Source organism: Oncorhynchus clarkii, chromosome 18, assembly GCF_045791955.1.
Source record: "Oncorhynchus clarkii lewisi isolate Uvic-CL-2024 chromosome 18, UVic_Ocla_1.0, whole genome shotgun sequence".
Taxonomy (NCBI): domain Eukaryota; kingdom Metazoa; phylum Chordata; class Actinopteri; order Salmoniformes; family Salmonidae; genus Oncorhynchus; species Oncorhynchus clarkii.
In genome coordinates this window covers 16,388,539-16,403,826 of record NC_092164.1, presented here as the reverse complement: position 1 = coordinate 16,403,826, position 15,288 = coordinate 16,388,539, and the positions used below count along the sequence as shown (strand labels likewise).

General features: G+C 45.4%; 2 protein-coding genes across 4 annotated transcripts in view; both read right to left on the bottom strand.

Annotated features, from left to right (window-relative positions):
* Positions 1-570: 570 nt before the first annotated feature.
* LOC139373083 (SLAIN motif-containing protein 1-like) lies at positions 571-9,508 on the bottom strand. Of its 3 annotated transcripts, XM_071113170.1 has the most exons (9): positions 8,964-9,508; positions 7,968-8,101; positions 5,443-5,574; positions 4,942-5,049; positions 4,050-4,199; positions 3,263-3,616; positions 2,284-2,436; positions 1,785-2,073; positions 571-1,678 (listed from the first exon to the last, which is right to left on the bottom strand). In XM_071113170.1, exons 1-9 carry the CDS (start codon positions 9,377-9,379, stop codon positions 1,603-1,605), a joined length of 1,812 nt encoding a protein of 603 aa, XP_070969271.1. In that variant the 5' UTR covers positions 9,380-9,508; the 3' UTR covers positions 571-1,602. The 3 variants fall into 3 exon arrangements, with proteins under 3 accessions (XP_070969271.1, XP_070969272.1, XP_070969273.1); XM_071113171.1 differs by lacking the exon at positions 4,942-5,049; XM_071113172.1 differs by lacking the exons at positions 4,942-5,049; positions 5,443-5,574.
* Positions 9,509-10,255: 747 nt separating this feature from the next.
* LOC139373088 (mitochondrial ribosomal protein S9) overlaps positions 10,256-15,288 on the bottom strand; it is a 19,632-nt gene continuing 14,599 nt past the window's right edge. The window contains exons 6-11 of the mRNA XM_071113182.1: positions 15,257-15,288; positions 15,094-15,169; positions 13,646-13,814; positions 13,302-13,410; positions 12,116-12,285; positions 10,256-10,694 (exon numbers count right to left, since the gene is read on the bottom strand). The exon at positions 15,257-15,288 is cut by the window's right edge and continues 54 nt beyond it. Of these exons, the coding sequence (XP_070969283.1) occupies positions 10,603-10,694; positions 12,116-12,285; positions 13,302-13,410; positions 13,646-13,814; positions 15,094-15,169; positions 15,257-15,288 (648 nt within the window). The 3' untranslated portion in view covers positions 10,256-10,602. The remainder of the gene's footprint in view (positions 10,695-12,115; positions 12,286-13,301; positions 13,411-13,645; positions 13,815-15,093; positions 15,170-15,256) is intronic.

Genomic DNA, 15,288 nt, shown 5'->3' with positions numbered 1-15,288 from the left:
TTTGTTTGGCTTAATTGTCAGAGTAGGGGACCTTGTGCATTTCAGGTAAAATAACTCAATGTTTATATCCCAGGACAAATTAACTAGCAACAGCAAGCTAGCTAAATAGGACAAATTAGCTAGCATGTGCAAGCTAGCTAGCTATATTGCCATACATGTTTAATGCCTTTTGACCTGACCCCAAATTAATATAATTGGTTCAGAGTTTGTTTTGATATTTTAATCTGCGTGATGGTGTGGGGGGACAAAATACATTTATGCACAATGGCGCATGCTCACGGTTTGGGTTCCGTGTAAGGCTGTTTAGACTAACATTTGAGGTTAGGCATTAACGATGAATGGTTAAGGTAAGGGTTAAAGTTTGGGATAGGCTTGAAACAGAAAGCGTTACATGTTGTTTGATATAGAAACTGAATACAATCAATCTGACAAATTTAGCAAAAATGTAAGAACTTCACCTGTGAAAATAACCAGTAGCCTACTAACTCGAGACAAATTAATCAGGTTCAATAATAAAATCTTTAATTTTAGTTAAAACAACTACACTCGTTCAATTAAATACAGTAAAAAAATGTTTGAGAAAGAGATGGAGATATGTGCCATGAAGACTAACCTGCTTTTTTTTTTAAATACTGAAAAAAATGATTAACAGACAGAGAATGCTACGTAAGTGATCTTTAAAAAGTAATCCTTCATCCCAAAAGACAAAACATCTACCCTGTGCTCTTCATCAACAACATTATAATTAACCATAAAAGTGCAGTATCACAAATAAAATGAACAAAATCAATTACATTTCAATTCACACTTGTACAATCAGTGCAACAATTACAAATATTTCATAGATATACCAGTGAATCTTTATAGTTTAAAAAGTGTCCAAAACACAACTTGAAGTCATTTCCCTGTCTTGGTGAGACATTTTGTAAACAGATTCAGACATTAGCTTTAATTTGGTTAATATGCTTCATATTAAAAAAAAGAAATCATGAAGAATATTGCATCAATACGATCAGCATCCCAACAATGCACACGGAAAGTTAACTTTAGTCTCTCCACTAATCATAAGATAATAAATAATATAAGATTTATTTTAAATATACATTGCCATGTAAAAATTAGACCAAATACACCCACCCAGACAATAGGAGTGATTTAGACTTTTTTTAGCAGCATATTTGGTGCTCTCCATTAAGAGAAAATACACCTTCTATTAATCAGAATTCCAAAGTAAAAAAAACTAATTGTGGCTTAATTAGCATAAAGTGGCAGCTCTTTCTTTAGTATGTTAATGTAACCATAACGTGGTTAAAACTTGTTAGTGCATAAAAATATCAACAGGGGGATTCCCCTTGGCACAGACCAAATTGGACAGGTGGAGAATGCATGTTTGACTTTGAGTGCTGACCACACCTCACATACCCAATCATGAGGGCGTTCTACACAAGGTTGTTATTCCCTATAGTTTGGTTGACCTGCCTTCTCAATTCCCCAAGAACACTTTGTGTGGCAGTGAGTGACCCCAACCAGCAGGGTCTCTCTACATTGCCAGCTCTTCTCCGAAATCTCATCTCTCCATTCATGTCCCCATTCATCCCTCTCTCAGTAGCAGCCATCTCTCCAGCTCCCGTCTCGTAGGGCACTCAGGGTGGACAAGCTCTTAGGAGGCGTCAATAAACTGGGGAAAAGATCAGATTGAGATAAAATAGGAAATTACGATCCCAGACAACAAGAACCTAGTTTTGAGCTTGTTGGCACCCCCTTAGTGTCCTACAGTACCCTACCTGCGTGTGGGTTGGGCGATCTTGCTTCGAGGTGTGGAGCTGGTCCCAATAAAGGAGGCCGGGCGGGGCAGGCTGCTCCGGGGGGGTGTAGGAGTGCCCCCAACCCCCACAGCTGGTTTACTGGGGAGGGGGATCCCACTCAGGGACTGCAGACTGGTGGAGGTCGGCATGGTAACTGGCCCTTTCACAGTGGGGCTGACATAGGCTGTAGCTTTGAGGGGTTGCCGCGACAACGACTGGAAGTTCCCCACACTCTGGACTCTGTTCTGCAACTGACCGGGTGAAGGGACTAGTGGGGAGAGGGTTGACAATAGATCATATACAGATTAATGGATTGATATAATATTCATGCTTTCCTCAGATGTACTGTATAATGTATGGACTACCTACTTAGAATGATCATTTTCAATTTGATGAATTCTGGAAAGTCAATCAAGCCCTGCAGTTTTATAGTATGTGTATGGTCAGATCTAAAACAAAGAAGAAGACGGTATCTCACTGGAGGACTGTAGCCTGCTGGCCAGCCCATTGGACGAGTCAAAGCTCAGACTGTTCCGAAGGGTGGAAGGAGAGACGATGTGATTGGCTGGGCTCAGTGGGCTAGGCACACTGGGAGCCCTGAACAGGTTGGGCATGCTCCTCCGCAGCTTATCTAAATAGAATGTACACACACACACACAAATTCCTGTATTAATTCAAGGCCACAGATCTAGAAGACTTTATCATCTCAGATTCTACATAGAGCCCTCTTCAAGAGGAATAAGTGCCACTCACTAGTCTCTCTTGAAGAACACCAGTGTTGAGGCCCCAAAGAGAAACATCTCCTGTAATCTCACCACCCTCTATTCAGTGTCCCTCTCCGGTTCAGCTCCCAGAACAGAAACAGAATAGCCTCCAAGAGCTTACGGATCAGTCAGTGTCTCAAGAGGCTTACAGTAAGCACATCCCTGGTAATCTGCCAGTACAGTCAACAGCCTAGGGAAGTGCCTACGGTGGTAACTAATGAGTGGGTGACCTTAAAATGACCTCTTCCTTCCTTAACATAAACAATGACAAGTTGAAAACAAACCTAGAAATAGATTAGTATAACTATTTCATAAGAGGGCCATCATGTCGTGTGTCAATTATTTTGTAGCCCTACTAATATTGTACTTTGTTATGCAAATGTTCCATCAAGAAAACAAGGCTTGTTTGAAAAATGTACTCATATCTGCATTCCAAATGTGATCCCCAAAATATATAGCGAACATAAATACACAGAAAACACAAACATTATTAGAAGAGAGTCATGCAGAGCAAGATTTCTTATTAGTGTGAGATTTCATAAATGTAAGCAGAGGGCCAGGGTTGAGTCCAATAGACAACGAACAGGAGAACACTGTCCAATAAAAACATTTGTCATAACATTTTTTTTTTTTTATCTCTCATTTTCTCTAATGAACGCAACCCAAGTACCTGCATGGGCCAGGCCTGCTCACCTGATCCAGGCCTGAAGCCCTGTTGTTCGGGTGTGTCGGTGCTGAGTGTGGGGCTGGCCAGGGCCAGGGGTGGGGGCTGATAGGAGAATCCTCCGGAGGGGTACTGAGGGGTGGAGGGGCTGGTTGTGCTCCTCCTCCAGTCCCGTATGCTGGAGAAGGTGTGGGAGTGGGAGAGGCCGCGCTGCAGGGTGGGTCCCACACGGGTCAGACGGGGCTGGGGAGGAGGTAGCTGCCCGTACTCTTCCTCATCCTCTTCCTCCTCCAGGTCGGCCTCGCCGCTGTGCTGAAGGGAGAGGAAGGAGAAGCTGGCGCTGCGGCGGTTGATGGAGGTGGTGGCGTAGTCCTGACGAAGACCTGAAGGAGGGGGAAATACGAACAAGCGCAAACAAACAAACACACAAACACGCACACAATCAGTCGTCACCTTCTGCGCCTGAGGTTAAGGTTAATAAAGCCTGGATGAAGCCTTAGGTCTTGTATCACATGTTACAGTGTTAGAAGGGAGAGAAGGACAGAGAGGAACAATAAAGGGCAAGAATATGGCCAGGAATCCAAGACCACTTGAACTGGCCAGGAACAACTCTGGGCCCTACCTTTAACCTTGGGGCCTAGAGTTATTCCCTTTCAGGTCACCTGCTCAATAGTTAATAATAGTTCTGATTTATAAAGCATTTTCCACACTTTTACATAGAAAGGGGGGAAAACTCACCTCTTACTATGTAAAACAATATATAGTCAACTATGTGACTACACCAAAACAGTTTTTAATAAAGGGTGAGGGACTCACTGTCCTCCTGCAGACGAGCCATGACCTGGACGTCAACAAGGTCCTGCAGTTTGTATCCCTGCGTGATGGCGTCATCCTCCAGCTCTGAGGCACTGAGCTCACTGTCCATGGAAGACTGGGGGCTGAGGAGGAACCGCTGGAGGCTGCGGCCTTCAGCACACAACAACACAGTTCAGAGGTCAGATTAGACAAATTACATTGCAGACATTTTACATTCACAATGAACACAAAGAAAACTGACCAGATGAAAAGCAAGATTAGTTTAGATAGAGGCACACTGGCAGCAAAAAAAACATCACTCTCCCTTTAAGAAACATTGCAGAGTCACTGTTAGTAGGGAGGCCACGTCATGGAATTGTGCCTTTGGTGATAGAAGCACCAGAAGCACCACAAATCACAGACAAAGCTAGAAAAGGCCATATTGTGTTTATGGCCACTCTAAGCCCTCATGGCCATTTTCCATTATGGCCGCCAACCAGGCCCCACAGGCTCGACCTAGCTGTGTGACATGTGGCGCTTCCATCACCAAAGGGACTATTCCACTCAAGTGAGGAATAGTGAGGAACTTCACATGGCAAACACCTGAAGCAGCAGAAACTGAACACACACTGAAACACTCCTTCTCTTGCAGTGACAAATGATGACCTTTGGGGCCTCTCAATAGTCTATAGTGGCTTCCTCTCCTCTTGTGTCCACCTCTGTTCTGATCTGACAAGATAGCCAGGAGGTGAAATGTAAGGTGTTTCACCTGTCCATATCTCTTACATCAGCAGGAATGAAGGAGAGGAGACAAGGAGAGGAAGCTCTTTCAAACACACTATTGAGACGCAAACCTTGACATGACAGAGAGACTGAGACAACGTGAGCCAGCGGGGGAGCGAGCGAGGCTTACTGCGATTGGCTGAGTGATTGGCTGGGAGGAATGTGGGAATTCTCTCAGCCTTCCCTACAGGAGTCAGGGACAGGTGGAGGAGAGGATGGAGGGGTGAGGAGAATGAGGCTGATGGAGGGAGAAAGAAAGGGAGGGGACAGAGACAGGATAAGGGGGAGAGAGAGAGAATCATGGAGAGTTGTTTCAATGGAGAAAATAAAACTATTCCAATGAAGAGACTGGTATTTTTAAAATGTTTAAGAAGTAATCATGGATGGAGTAACCCTCATGTCTAAGAACCAGGGGTTTTCCTCGCCTGGTGAACTGATCAGGAGTGTTGAGTTTCTGCTCAACAAGGCCCAGGATTTTTCTGCTCAATATGGCCCCGATTCTGCTCAATAGGGACAAGAGTATCTCCTGATCAGGTTGCAAGGTTGAAAAACCTCTAGTTCAACTAATGTCATATGGTAACTTTATGGCAATATGTACCCATGTCACATAGTAATCTGTGTGTGTATTTACCAGGTCTGTCAGCGGGCGGAGGGGTGGAGCAGGACCTGGAGAACGAGGCACTGAGGGGGGACACTCCAGCTACACGTCTCAGGGGGAGGGCAGGGGAAGAGTGGCTGGAGAAGACCCCCCGCCACCTATGGACTACGCATGGGAGGGAGGGAGGGGAAAAGGCAATGTCATACTCTATCGGACCACCCCCAAAACACACACACAGCTGTCAGTGCTTTCCGGGCCCCTCACAAGGAACAGAGGTCAGCAGAGTGAAGCGGTTGTTTACCTCACACCCAGCGTGTCACATTGCTGTGACAGTCACAGAACCTCTATTCAGTAGCAGCCAGGGAACACATCTGCTGTCCAATGCCCAGGAGACAAAGCTGCATTCACAACCTCACACACACTGCTCAACACACCCATTCAGCACGGGCCAGGACCAGGGACGGAGCAGCGACCACACACTCCATCTGATATATATTCATAGAGGAGACCTACAGTAATGAACACTCGCTAAGGAAATATCCCAGCAATCTATCTAGAGGAGATGTGGTGGATCAAAAGAACAAAGAGAGAGAAGAATGAATAATAAATGTTGCAGAGCTGAGAAAGCAAATCATCTCTCTCTCTCTGTGTGGTGGTTCGACTGAGCTGTTCAACACAGCGCTGCATATATCCCTGCACCAGATAGAGTGGGGTTATGTTATACCTGTCACTGAGAATATAAACCACTTAGCAGCGTCGAGGCGAGGTGCCTTTCATGTAAACACGGTAACCATGGTTACCCCTCTGGTTGCCGAGGGAGGCCCTGTGAACGTAGCAACAGGCAGATAGTAGGTCAAGTGTGAAAGCAGTGGAAGGCTTTTCCTGCAGTTACAGCTACTGTGAAATTAATATACGGGCATCTAGTAGATCCTTACAGCAATATATTGTAGTAAAATACAGGTAACTGCCAAAATAAAGGAAACACTAGTATGAAGGATAAAAGTATATTTTATAAGTATTACACGTTGTTGTTGTTCCCTTTATTTTGTTGTTCCCTTTATTTTGGCGGTTACCTGTATTTCACTGATGAAATGGCGGCAGGTAGCCTAGCGGTTAGAGCGTTGGACTAGTAATCGAAAGGTTGCTAGATCGAATCCCAGAGCTGACAAGGTAAATATCTGTTGTTCTGCCCCTGAACAAGGCAGCTAACCCACTGTTCCTAGGCCGTCATTGGAAATAACAATGTGTTGTTCTGCCCCTGAACAAGGCAGCTAACCCACTGTTCCTCGGGCCGTCATTGTAAATAACAATGTGTCGTTCTGCCCCTGAACAAGGCAGCTAACCCACTGTTCCTAGACCAGTTAACCCACTGTTCCTCGGGCCGTCATTGTAAATAACAATGTGTCGTTCTGCCCCTGAACAAGGCAGCTAACCCACTGTTCCTAGACCAGTTAACCCACTGTTCCTCGGGCCGTCATTGTAAATAACAATGTGTCGTTCTGCCCCTGAACAAGGCAGCTAACCCACTGTTCCTCGGCCGTCATTGAACATAAGAATTGTTCGTAACTGACTTGTCTGGTTAAATAAATAAAATGGCAGCTTCACTGATGCAACGATAAGCTGTTACATGACAAGTGTATAATATGAAGGCCAAGTTAAATTGGATTTAATGTGCAAAAAGACACTTTCCAAATAATTTAATAGTAAAAAGAAATGCAATTAAGCTGACGTGTGTGTTTACTCTAAGTTGTTGAAAGTGACGCACACACACAGACAGTTGCGGCCAGTGCTTCACCTCTCATTAAGAGCTTAGAGGACTAGAGCAGTATTAGTACAGTACCTTCAGCAAAGACCGTGGGAGACGTCACATCACTGTTTCACACCACAGCTTCCTCTCAGACATGAACCCAAGGTCCACTCTCAGTGGTCATTAGACACCATGGAATGTCTCAGGAGTAGAGGCATTAACCCTGACGTAAACCGCTAAGTTGGCCACTCACACCTTCACTTCAGGGCCTCTCATTCGACCCGGTCACCTCTCTACTGCAACCCTTCTTCAGGTAGATGCTGTGAATTAGAATGTGATCTCCATCACCTAACCAGGTGAAATGAATGTCCTCACTGTCATAACCATGGTGCGAATGTGTGGGTCTGTAGGTTGGTATACGGCTGTCTTTTCAGGAGTGACTCCGCTTGTGCGTGACCACCGTGCGTAGCTTAATGGAGCCGGTCATGTGTGCGTAGTTTAATGTAGCCAGTACTGTGTGTAGTTTGATGTAGCCAGTGTTGTGTGTGGCTACTGACTGTCTGACAAGGTGCTGTACTTTTACCTCAGAGTCCAAAATAGTCGGGAGTTGGCTGGTTACATAGTCCTGAGAGACTTGAGGACCTGTTTCACACTGAGCTCAAGGCATCACAGTGCTAGCCTCCCCCCTCACCTCCATGTACCCACACACACAGTAAAGTAGAATCATCAGGTTGATAGAAACCAATGGTCTATTATATAGCCATCCATCTATCCACCCTTTTCGGTCCCTAGTTTCCACCCCTCCTCATACCTTGGTCCAACCTGAGGCACAGTGAGCGGGCCGACTCCACCTCTGTTCTGGGGCTGTCCAGGACCTGTCTGCTCCACTGGAGGGGGGTAACAGGGCTCTCCCCCCACAGCCGGGCCTTGGCTGACACATACAGCCTGCAGGGAAGACAGGATGAGAGCCAGAAGAGGAGGAATTAAGAGGATTCTACTGCCCTATAGTCCCAAAATCAACCCTTATGGGCCTACAGGGAAGACTGGTTTCAGATCAGGGATACGTTTTCCAGTTTTACAATGATCCCCAACATGTACATCAAGCCACAACCTCACTTAGGACCTGAGAATAGAATCATATTGATTGTAGCCAACAAATGCAAACCGTGGCGCATAGTGTGGAGCAGCCAATTTTGACTGCAGTCCAAAATTGTTTTTGGGCACTATAATGGATTTGACATAATACAGAATGAGTCAAAAGTATTACGTCATCTTGAATCAGCGGGTATTCTTATGCATTCGTTTTACCACTAAAATAATAGCACTTCTGTGTCCAGTCGTCCACCCCCAAGTCGACATGTCTCAGACTGATGCAGTCTAGCCTCCATTTCAACAGGCACATTTTCACAGAGCACAGTGGCCGTTTGCTCAATCATAACCGTTGACTATGATAATTGCAACAAATCGATGTTGTGTTTGTTAAAGAAAAATCGAATGACATTGGAACAAGTGTCAGCTCCATCTTTCTGTCCAATTTGCTCCGAAGGTGTGGCTTTGTTGTCGTACATCATTCCTACTAGGATTCGAGTCTCATTTGCATGTACATCATTATATTCCATAGGCCTACGTCTACCAGAGTAACAGTCACATATCCTATAAAATAAACAGAACACTGCATCACCGTCGTATATGACAGACAAATTGCCATATGCAAATAAGGACTCTAAATTTCAAAGAAATCTGTCAGATTAAATTTGCCACCTCTCAACTACATCATACAAACCATTGGATATTGTGAAATAGTTACCAGGTAGCTTCAGAGTCTTCAATAGAGAATACAGCATCTAGGTCCAGAATGTCCACCTCATCCAGAACCGTACGTTCCATATAATCAGCCTCCGTGTCGAGAGCAGTATCAACATAATGCGAATGTAAATATTCGAACGGTTCGTCCAACGGGAAAAATGACTCCAAGGAAGACTGGCACAGTAGCGTCGGTAACGGACTAGGTATGCAGTAGCTCCCGGCCATATAGGCCGGAGAGGGAGGTAGAATGTGGGGGCTGCCAGTGCAGCCGTTCGCCCGCGTCCTCAATTGCTCATTTTGCCGCTCCAATTTCCGAACCAGCTCTTGGAGCTTTTTCACCTCCAGTTCGGCGTTCGCGGCATTGCTGTTGCCGTTGACATCCGTCATTATCTGGGAGTTCATCACTGCTGCATCCATTGGATGGAAAAGTACAAATACCCGATATATTTTTTTTATTAAATGGTGGACGGGGTAAGCTACACTCAGTCTCAGCTCACCCGTTGCCCACACTGTGATTTGGGTATGGGTTGTATCTCGCTTGCTCTAGTGCCCATCAGGACTAGAGCATTCAGATGCCGCCCAATGAGGGATGGTGGCGTGCTACAGACTGTCTCCACCCCCAGCGTGCTGAGTCCAACGCGGGAACTGTTGCCTAGTGATTTCAGGACAGGTGCGTGCAAGCCTTCTCTCCTCAAACGTGTGACATTGCTCTTGATAAGTGTCCGTAAAGAAAGGGCAACATTTTTGTTTCAAATTTGTTTATTAAAACAGAGAATGAGAGATTACGTCCAAAGTGAAAATACATTTTTTTATAGCCTACATTTTGATAACACAAGATATTGGCTAAACCATTTATATTTTATCTACAAGCATACACAGTTGACTTCATTGATATACACACAAAGATCTATTGAATTGAATAATAATTTCACCAGCCACTGTACATATTCTACAACCGCATGCTCAGAGCGCCCATGCATCTTGAACACTCCCCTGGTTAAACCAGGGCATTTTATGCGCATTTATCGCCCTCCTGTGGTGTAATTGAGACGGCACATGATGGAACTGTGGTGACTGTCCAATTTAACCCAGGAGTGAAAGTTCTGAAGGTACGAAATATAAATACAGAATCTGCACCGCAGGTTTCAGCACCATGGACAGCGACTAAGGCAGAATCCCTAACGTGGACTTTCAGCACCCCGTGACAGTAGACAGCGCCTGGTTAAAGTGCAGGTGTAACGTTACCGGCCATTTATTTTTTATATGGAATAAAAACAGCATATTATAGCAAGGTATGTGAAAAACAACATTTTATTTTCAATATACAGACAAAGACAATGGACAGGTGTGTTGCCAGAGATGGCCCTCTGGTGGCAGAAAAAAAACATTACAGCCTATATGGAGTTGGGTATCCTGCCCTCACATGGACAGAACCCCTTTGAATTTGTACATGTATTTGAGTCATGTACTTGGTGGCTATTTCCAGATCTAAAACACCTCTAGGGGACATATAAAAAGCTACAACAGGGGTTGGATGAACAATTTGTCCACTTACTAATAACAGTTCTGATCTCAGAGGACGATAATGATGAAGATGCTGCTGTGATTTCCCTGTGTCCAGATCTATTCTGTCCTCCACCTCAGCGTTTCTTCCAGGTGAACTTCCTCCTCGCTCCCTCCTGGCCCGGCTTCTTCCTCTCCTTAATTCTGGGGTCAGGGGTCAGCAGCCCAGCTGAGAGGGAGGCAGAGATGCAGGTCAAAGGTCAAACCAAAAATAGTACAATACATCAACAGAGGAACAGTATTGTTCATTTGATGTACATTAAAACGATCCTTCCCTCAGCACGTATCAAAGCTGCAGGCTAAAGTTAAATCTAGACTTGGTTTCCTCTATCGTACTCGCTCCTCTTTCACCCCAGCTGCCAGACTAACCCTGATTCAGATGACCATCCTATCCAAGCTAGATTACGGAGATGTAATTTATAGATCGGCAGGTAAGGGTGCTCTCGAGCGGATAGATGTTCTTTACCATTTGGCCATCAGATTTGCCACCAACGCCCCTTATAGGACACATCACTGCACTCTATACTTCTCTGTAAACTGGTCATCTCTGTATAACCTTCGCAAGACCCACTGGTTGATGCTTATTTATAAAACCCTCTTAAGCCTCACTCCCCCTATCTGAGATATCTACTGCAGCCCTCATCCTCCACATACAACACCCGTTCTGCCAGTCACATTCTGTTAAAGGTCCCCAAAGCACACACAGCCCTGGGTCGCTCCTCTTTTCAGTTCGCTGCAGCTAGCGACTGGAACCAGCTGCAACAAACACTCACACTGGACAGTTTTATCTCAATCTCTTCATTCAAAGACTCAATCATGGACACTCTTACTGACAGTTGTGGCTGTTTTGAGTGATGTATTGTTGACTCTACCTTCTTGCCCTTTGTGCTGTTGTCTGTGCCCAATAATGTTTGTACCATGTTTTGTGTTGCTACCATGTTGTGTTGCTACCATGCTGTGTTGCTACCATGCTGTGCTGCTGTCATGTTGTACTGCTACCATGTTGTTGTCATGTTGTATTGCTACCATGTTGTTGTCATGTTGTATTGCTACCATGTTGTTGTCATGTTGTGTTGCTACCATGTTGTTGTCATGTTGTGTTGTTGTCATGTTGTATTGCTACCATGTTGTTGTCATGTTGTATTGCTACCATGTTGTTGTCATGTTGTATTGCTACCATGTTGTTGTCATGTTGTGTTGCTACCATGTTGTTGTCATGTTGTGTTGTTGTCATGTTGTGTTGTTGTATTGCTACCATGTTGTTGTCATGTTGTATTGCTACCATGTTGTTGTCATGTTGTATTGCTACCATGTTGTTGTCATGTTGTGTTGCTACCATGTTGTTGTCATGTTGTGTTGCTGCCATGCTGTGTTGTCATGTGTTGCTGCCATGCTATGTTGATGTTTTAGGTCTCTCTTTATGTAGTGTTGTGGTGTCGCTCTTGTCGTGATGTGTGTTTTGTCTTAGATTTGTACAAGCCCCCGTCCCCGCAGGAGGCCTATTGCATCAACATAGTACCACTACCAACCTTTGTACAAGCCCCCGTCCCCGCAGGAGGCCTATTGCATCAACATAGTACCACTACCAACCTTGTCTCATGGTCTCCACCTGTCCCTCAGACAGGAAGCTGAGCATGGCGCGGGAGATGGCAAGGCGTAGCGCCCCCGCCTGGCTGGAATGGCCCCCGCCACTCACACTGCACTGCATGTCAAACCTCCCCAGCACCCCCATGAAGTGGAGGGGGAACATCAACTGCTCTCTGTCAGGGGAAGAGGAGAGGGATGGAGAGAAGGGGAGGAGAGGGATGGAGAGAAGGGAGGAGAGGGAGGAGAAAAGAAGGGTGAGGGGAGGGATAAAAAGATTGAGGGAGGGAGAAAGAGGAGTTGGTTACGAAGAAAGAAAGAGAGAGAGGGATAACAGGATAAAGAGAGAGATAGAAAAGGGTAAGTAAGTCAGTCAATGGAGTGGGCACTGGACACTGAGATACCAGTTATCAACAGCAGTGGTTGTCTAGAGGATTGTAAAGAGCAGTGGTGTGTGTATGAGTCCTGTTAACCTCTGTTAGAGCCACACGGTCATATTTAGACACTACAGCAGACACTCTTCTGTCTCAGCATGAAAAAGACAGATGAGGGGTGTGTGTGTCTGAATGTGTATGTTCTGGCCCACATCCCAGCAGACTAAATGAAAGGCTTATTGCTGACACAGTCAAACCACCATCACCCTTCAGGTCCTATTAGTCCTGTCTCAGTCTGTCCTCAGCCCAGGAGATGAGATAAAACAAACAAACAAACAAACAAACAAACACACACACACACACACACACACACACACACACACACACACACACACACACACACACACACACACACACACACACACACACACACACACACACACACACACACACACACACACACACACACAGTTGTGTAATTAACGCTGCTATATCCCAGATAAATAAAAGAGGCTATAAAACGCAGTGAGGTGCAACATAAAGATACTTTTCAACAGTGTTTTGAGAGTGCACGTGGCACGGCGTGCACGTTTTGAGAGTGCACGTGGCACGGCGTGCACGTTAAGGAAGGATGGGGAGAGGAGTGTGGAAAGAAGCAGGGACTAGTGATTTCTTCGGTGGGAGATGAAGCACTAACGAGCCATGTCAACCCTCTAAAGCTTCCTCTCTGATTTGTCTCCTACTTCATCAGTACTGGTCTGAAAGCACATGCTATTTGAAAACATTACGGTGGATGTCTGCTGGGAAGGAATACGGACCGGTCTTGCAGGACAGGGAAGTAGTGGACATAGTTTGTCCCGTTGATGCTGATGGATCCTGAACCGCTGTCTCTCAGTAGGACAGTACCCGTAGCGGTCTTCCTTCTGCCTGGGGAGACACACACACACAACTTATTATCCCAGATCTCTCTCTTCTACCATGAAGCCCTGGCCAACCAATGACTGTAGGTCATTCTTTGAAAGGGAAAGATCACTGAAACTGTCATGAAATTTAGACCCGGTTTCTGTCAACTGCTTTAAGACCAATGTAAATAAATGCTACTCGTAACATATTGATCCATTGATTGATAAAAGCCCAGTTGTATTAATTGATTGCTGTTTACCATCTCCGGTGCTGTAAGCCACTCCGTGCTGGTCGTACTGTAGGGGCTGGACCTGCTGCTTGGAGGACTGGATCTCCAGCTGTCTGCGGTAGCGCTGGACAAAGTCCTCCTCCACAGAGCAGTAGGGCAGAGACAGCAACCTCTCCATCAGCTGGATGAACCGTGCATACTGACGAGAGACACACACAACATGGAAGAATAGGAGAAGCCCCTAGACGCTGATCGTGGGTCAGTTTAGCATTTCCCCGACTAATGGCAAAGGTTAGGATTGGTGGAGGGGAAGCTGATCCTGGATCTGTAGGGGTAACGTCACCCCGGAGCGTAAGAACATAAGCACACATGCCTACTTTCTATTGGCGTTGTAGGGCTCTGTTCAGTGTCTAAACAGCAACCTCTTGTGGTGACTAGGTGAACTGCATCCTACCAGTAATACAGTATCTAGCATGCCAACAACCAGGTTTCCAGTCAACCTTCTATGTGAGTAAAGAACATGTCAGATACAAATATTGGAAGGCATGATGGAAACAGCAAAGTTGTCGGTAAGCTTTCCAAATGTTGCAAACATTGATATAATAACCATCATATGGAAGTAAACTTGGAGTCATGTGATGACATCCAGTTGATCAGGCTACTGATGAAATAAATTATGAACTTTAGAAGGTGGTGAAAGTGCAAGGTGATGAGCTTGATGCTCCTTTCCAATAAATATTGAGGGTCTTAATCTGGTGACATGATGATTGATGCTTGGGTGTCTTTTGACAAATTAAACAAATCTCGCGCTTTAGTCCATAATAATCTCATCATGTAGGCTGTACCCGCAATGTATCTGCTACCTGTTAGCTAGAGCGCACGTGCCAACACCAGGGTGCACAGTCGCTATATAATGCAACATTTGTGACAAAACCGTCAGTAGAGTTGAAAATGCGAAAAATGAATTGAACTTGTATTTGTTTTATTGGGTACATGGGAATTTAACCGCAAACTTTAGTTTTATGTGGACTACCTAATCACACACTTTAATCCGCAACAATTCAAGTTGATGGAATTGATTATTCTCTGGTGGGAAAATGCACATATTTCATTTATGCAGATTTTTGAATATTCACATGAAAATCTGGTGTCAATCAGATGGAAACCTAGCTAGTGATATCTAAGGCATTTTTCCTCTGTAAATACTATCACAGCAAAAGTGTTGAAGTGTGAAGGAGAGGGACCAGGGAGAGGGACCAGAGAGAGGGACCAGGGAGAGGGACCAGGGAGAGGGACCAGGGAGAGGGACCAGGGAGAGGGACCAGGGAGAGGGACCAGGGAGAGGGACCAGGGAGAAGGACCAGGGAGAGGGACCAGGGAGAGGGACCAGGGAGAAGGACCAGGGAGAAGGACCAGGGAGAAGGACCCAGGGAGAGGGACCAGATATCTGTGACGGCATTAAAAGAGTTCCTTCTTACATCGTGTTCTGAGATGGTCTCCACCAACAACTCCTCCAGCTCTTCTTTCAGCAACCACCGACTACCCACCAGAGAACTGAACACAGACAGTTAGACACACACACACGTATCAACATTCATTGGTGAACTAATTTCACTGCTCTGTGAAAACAACTATCCTCACATCTGCTTGGCATCCTGGGTGAAGAGATCCTT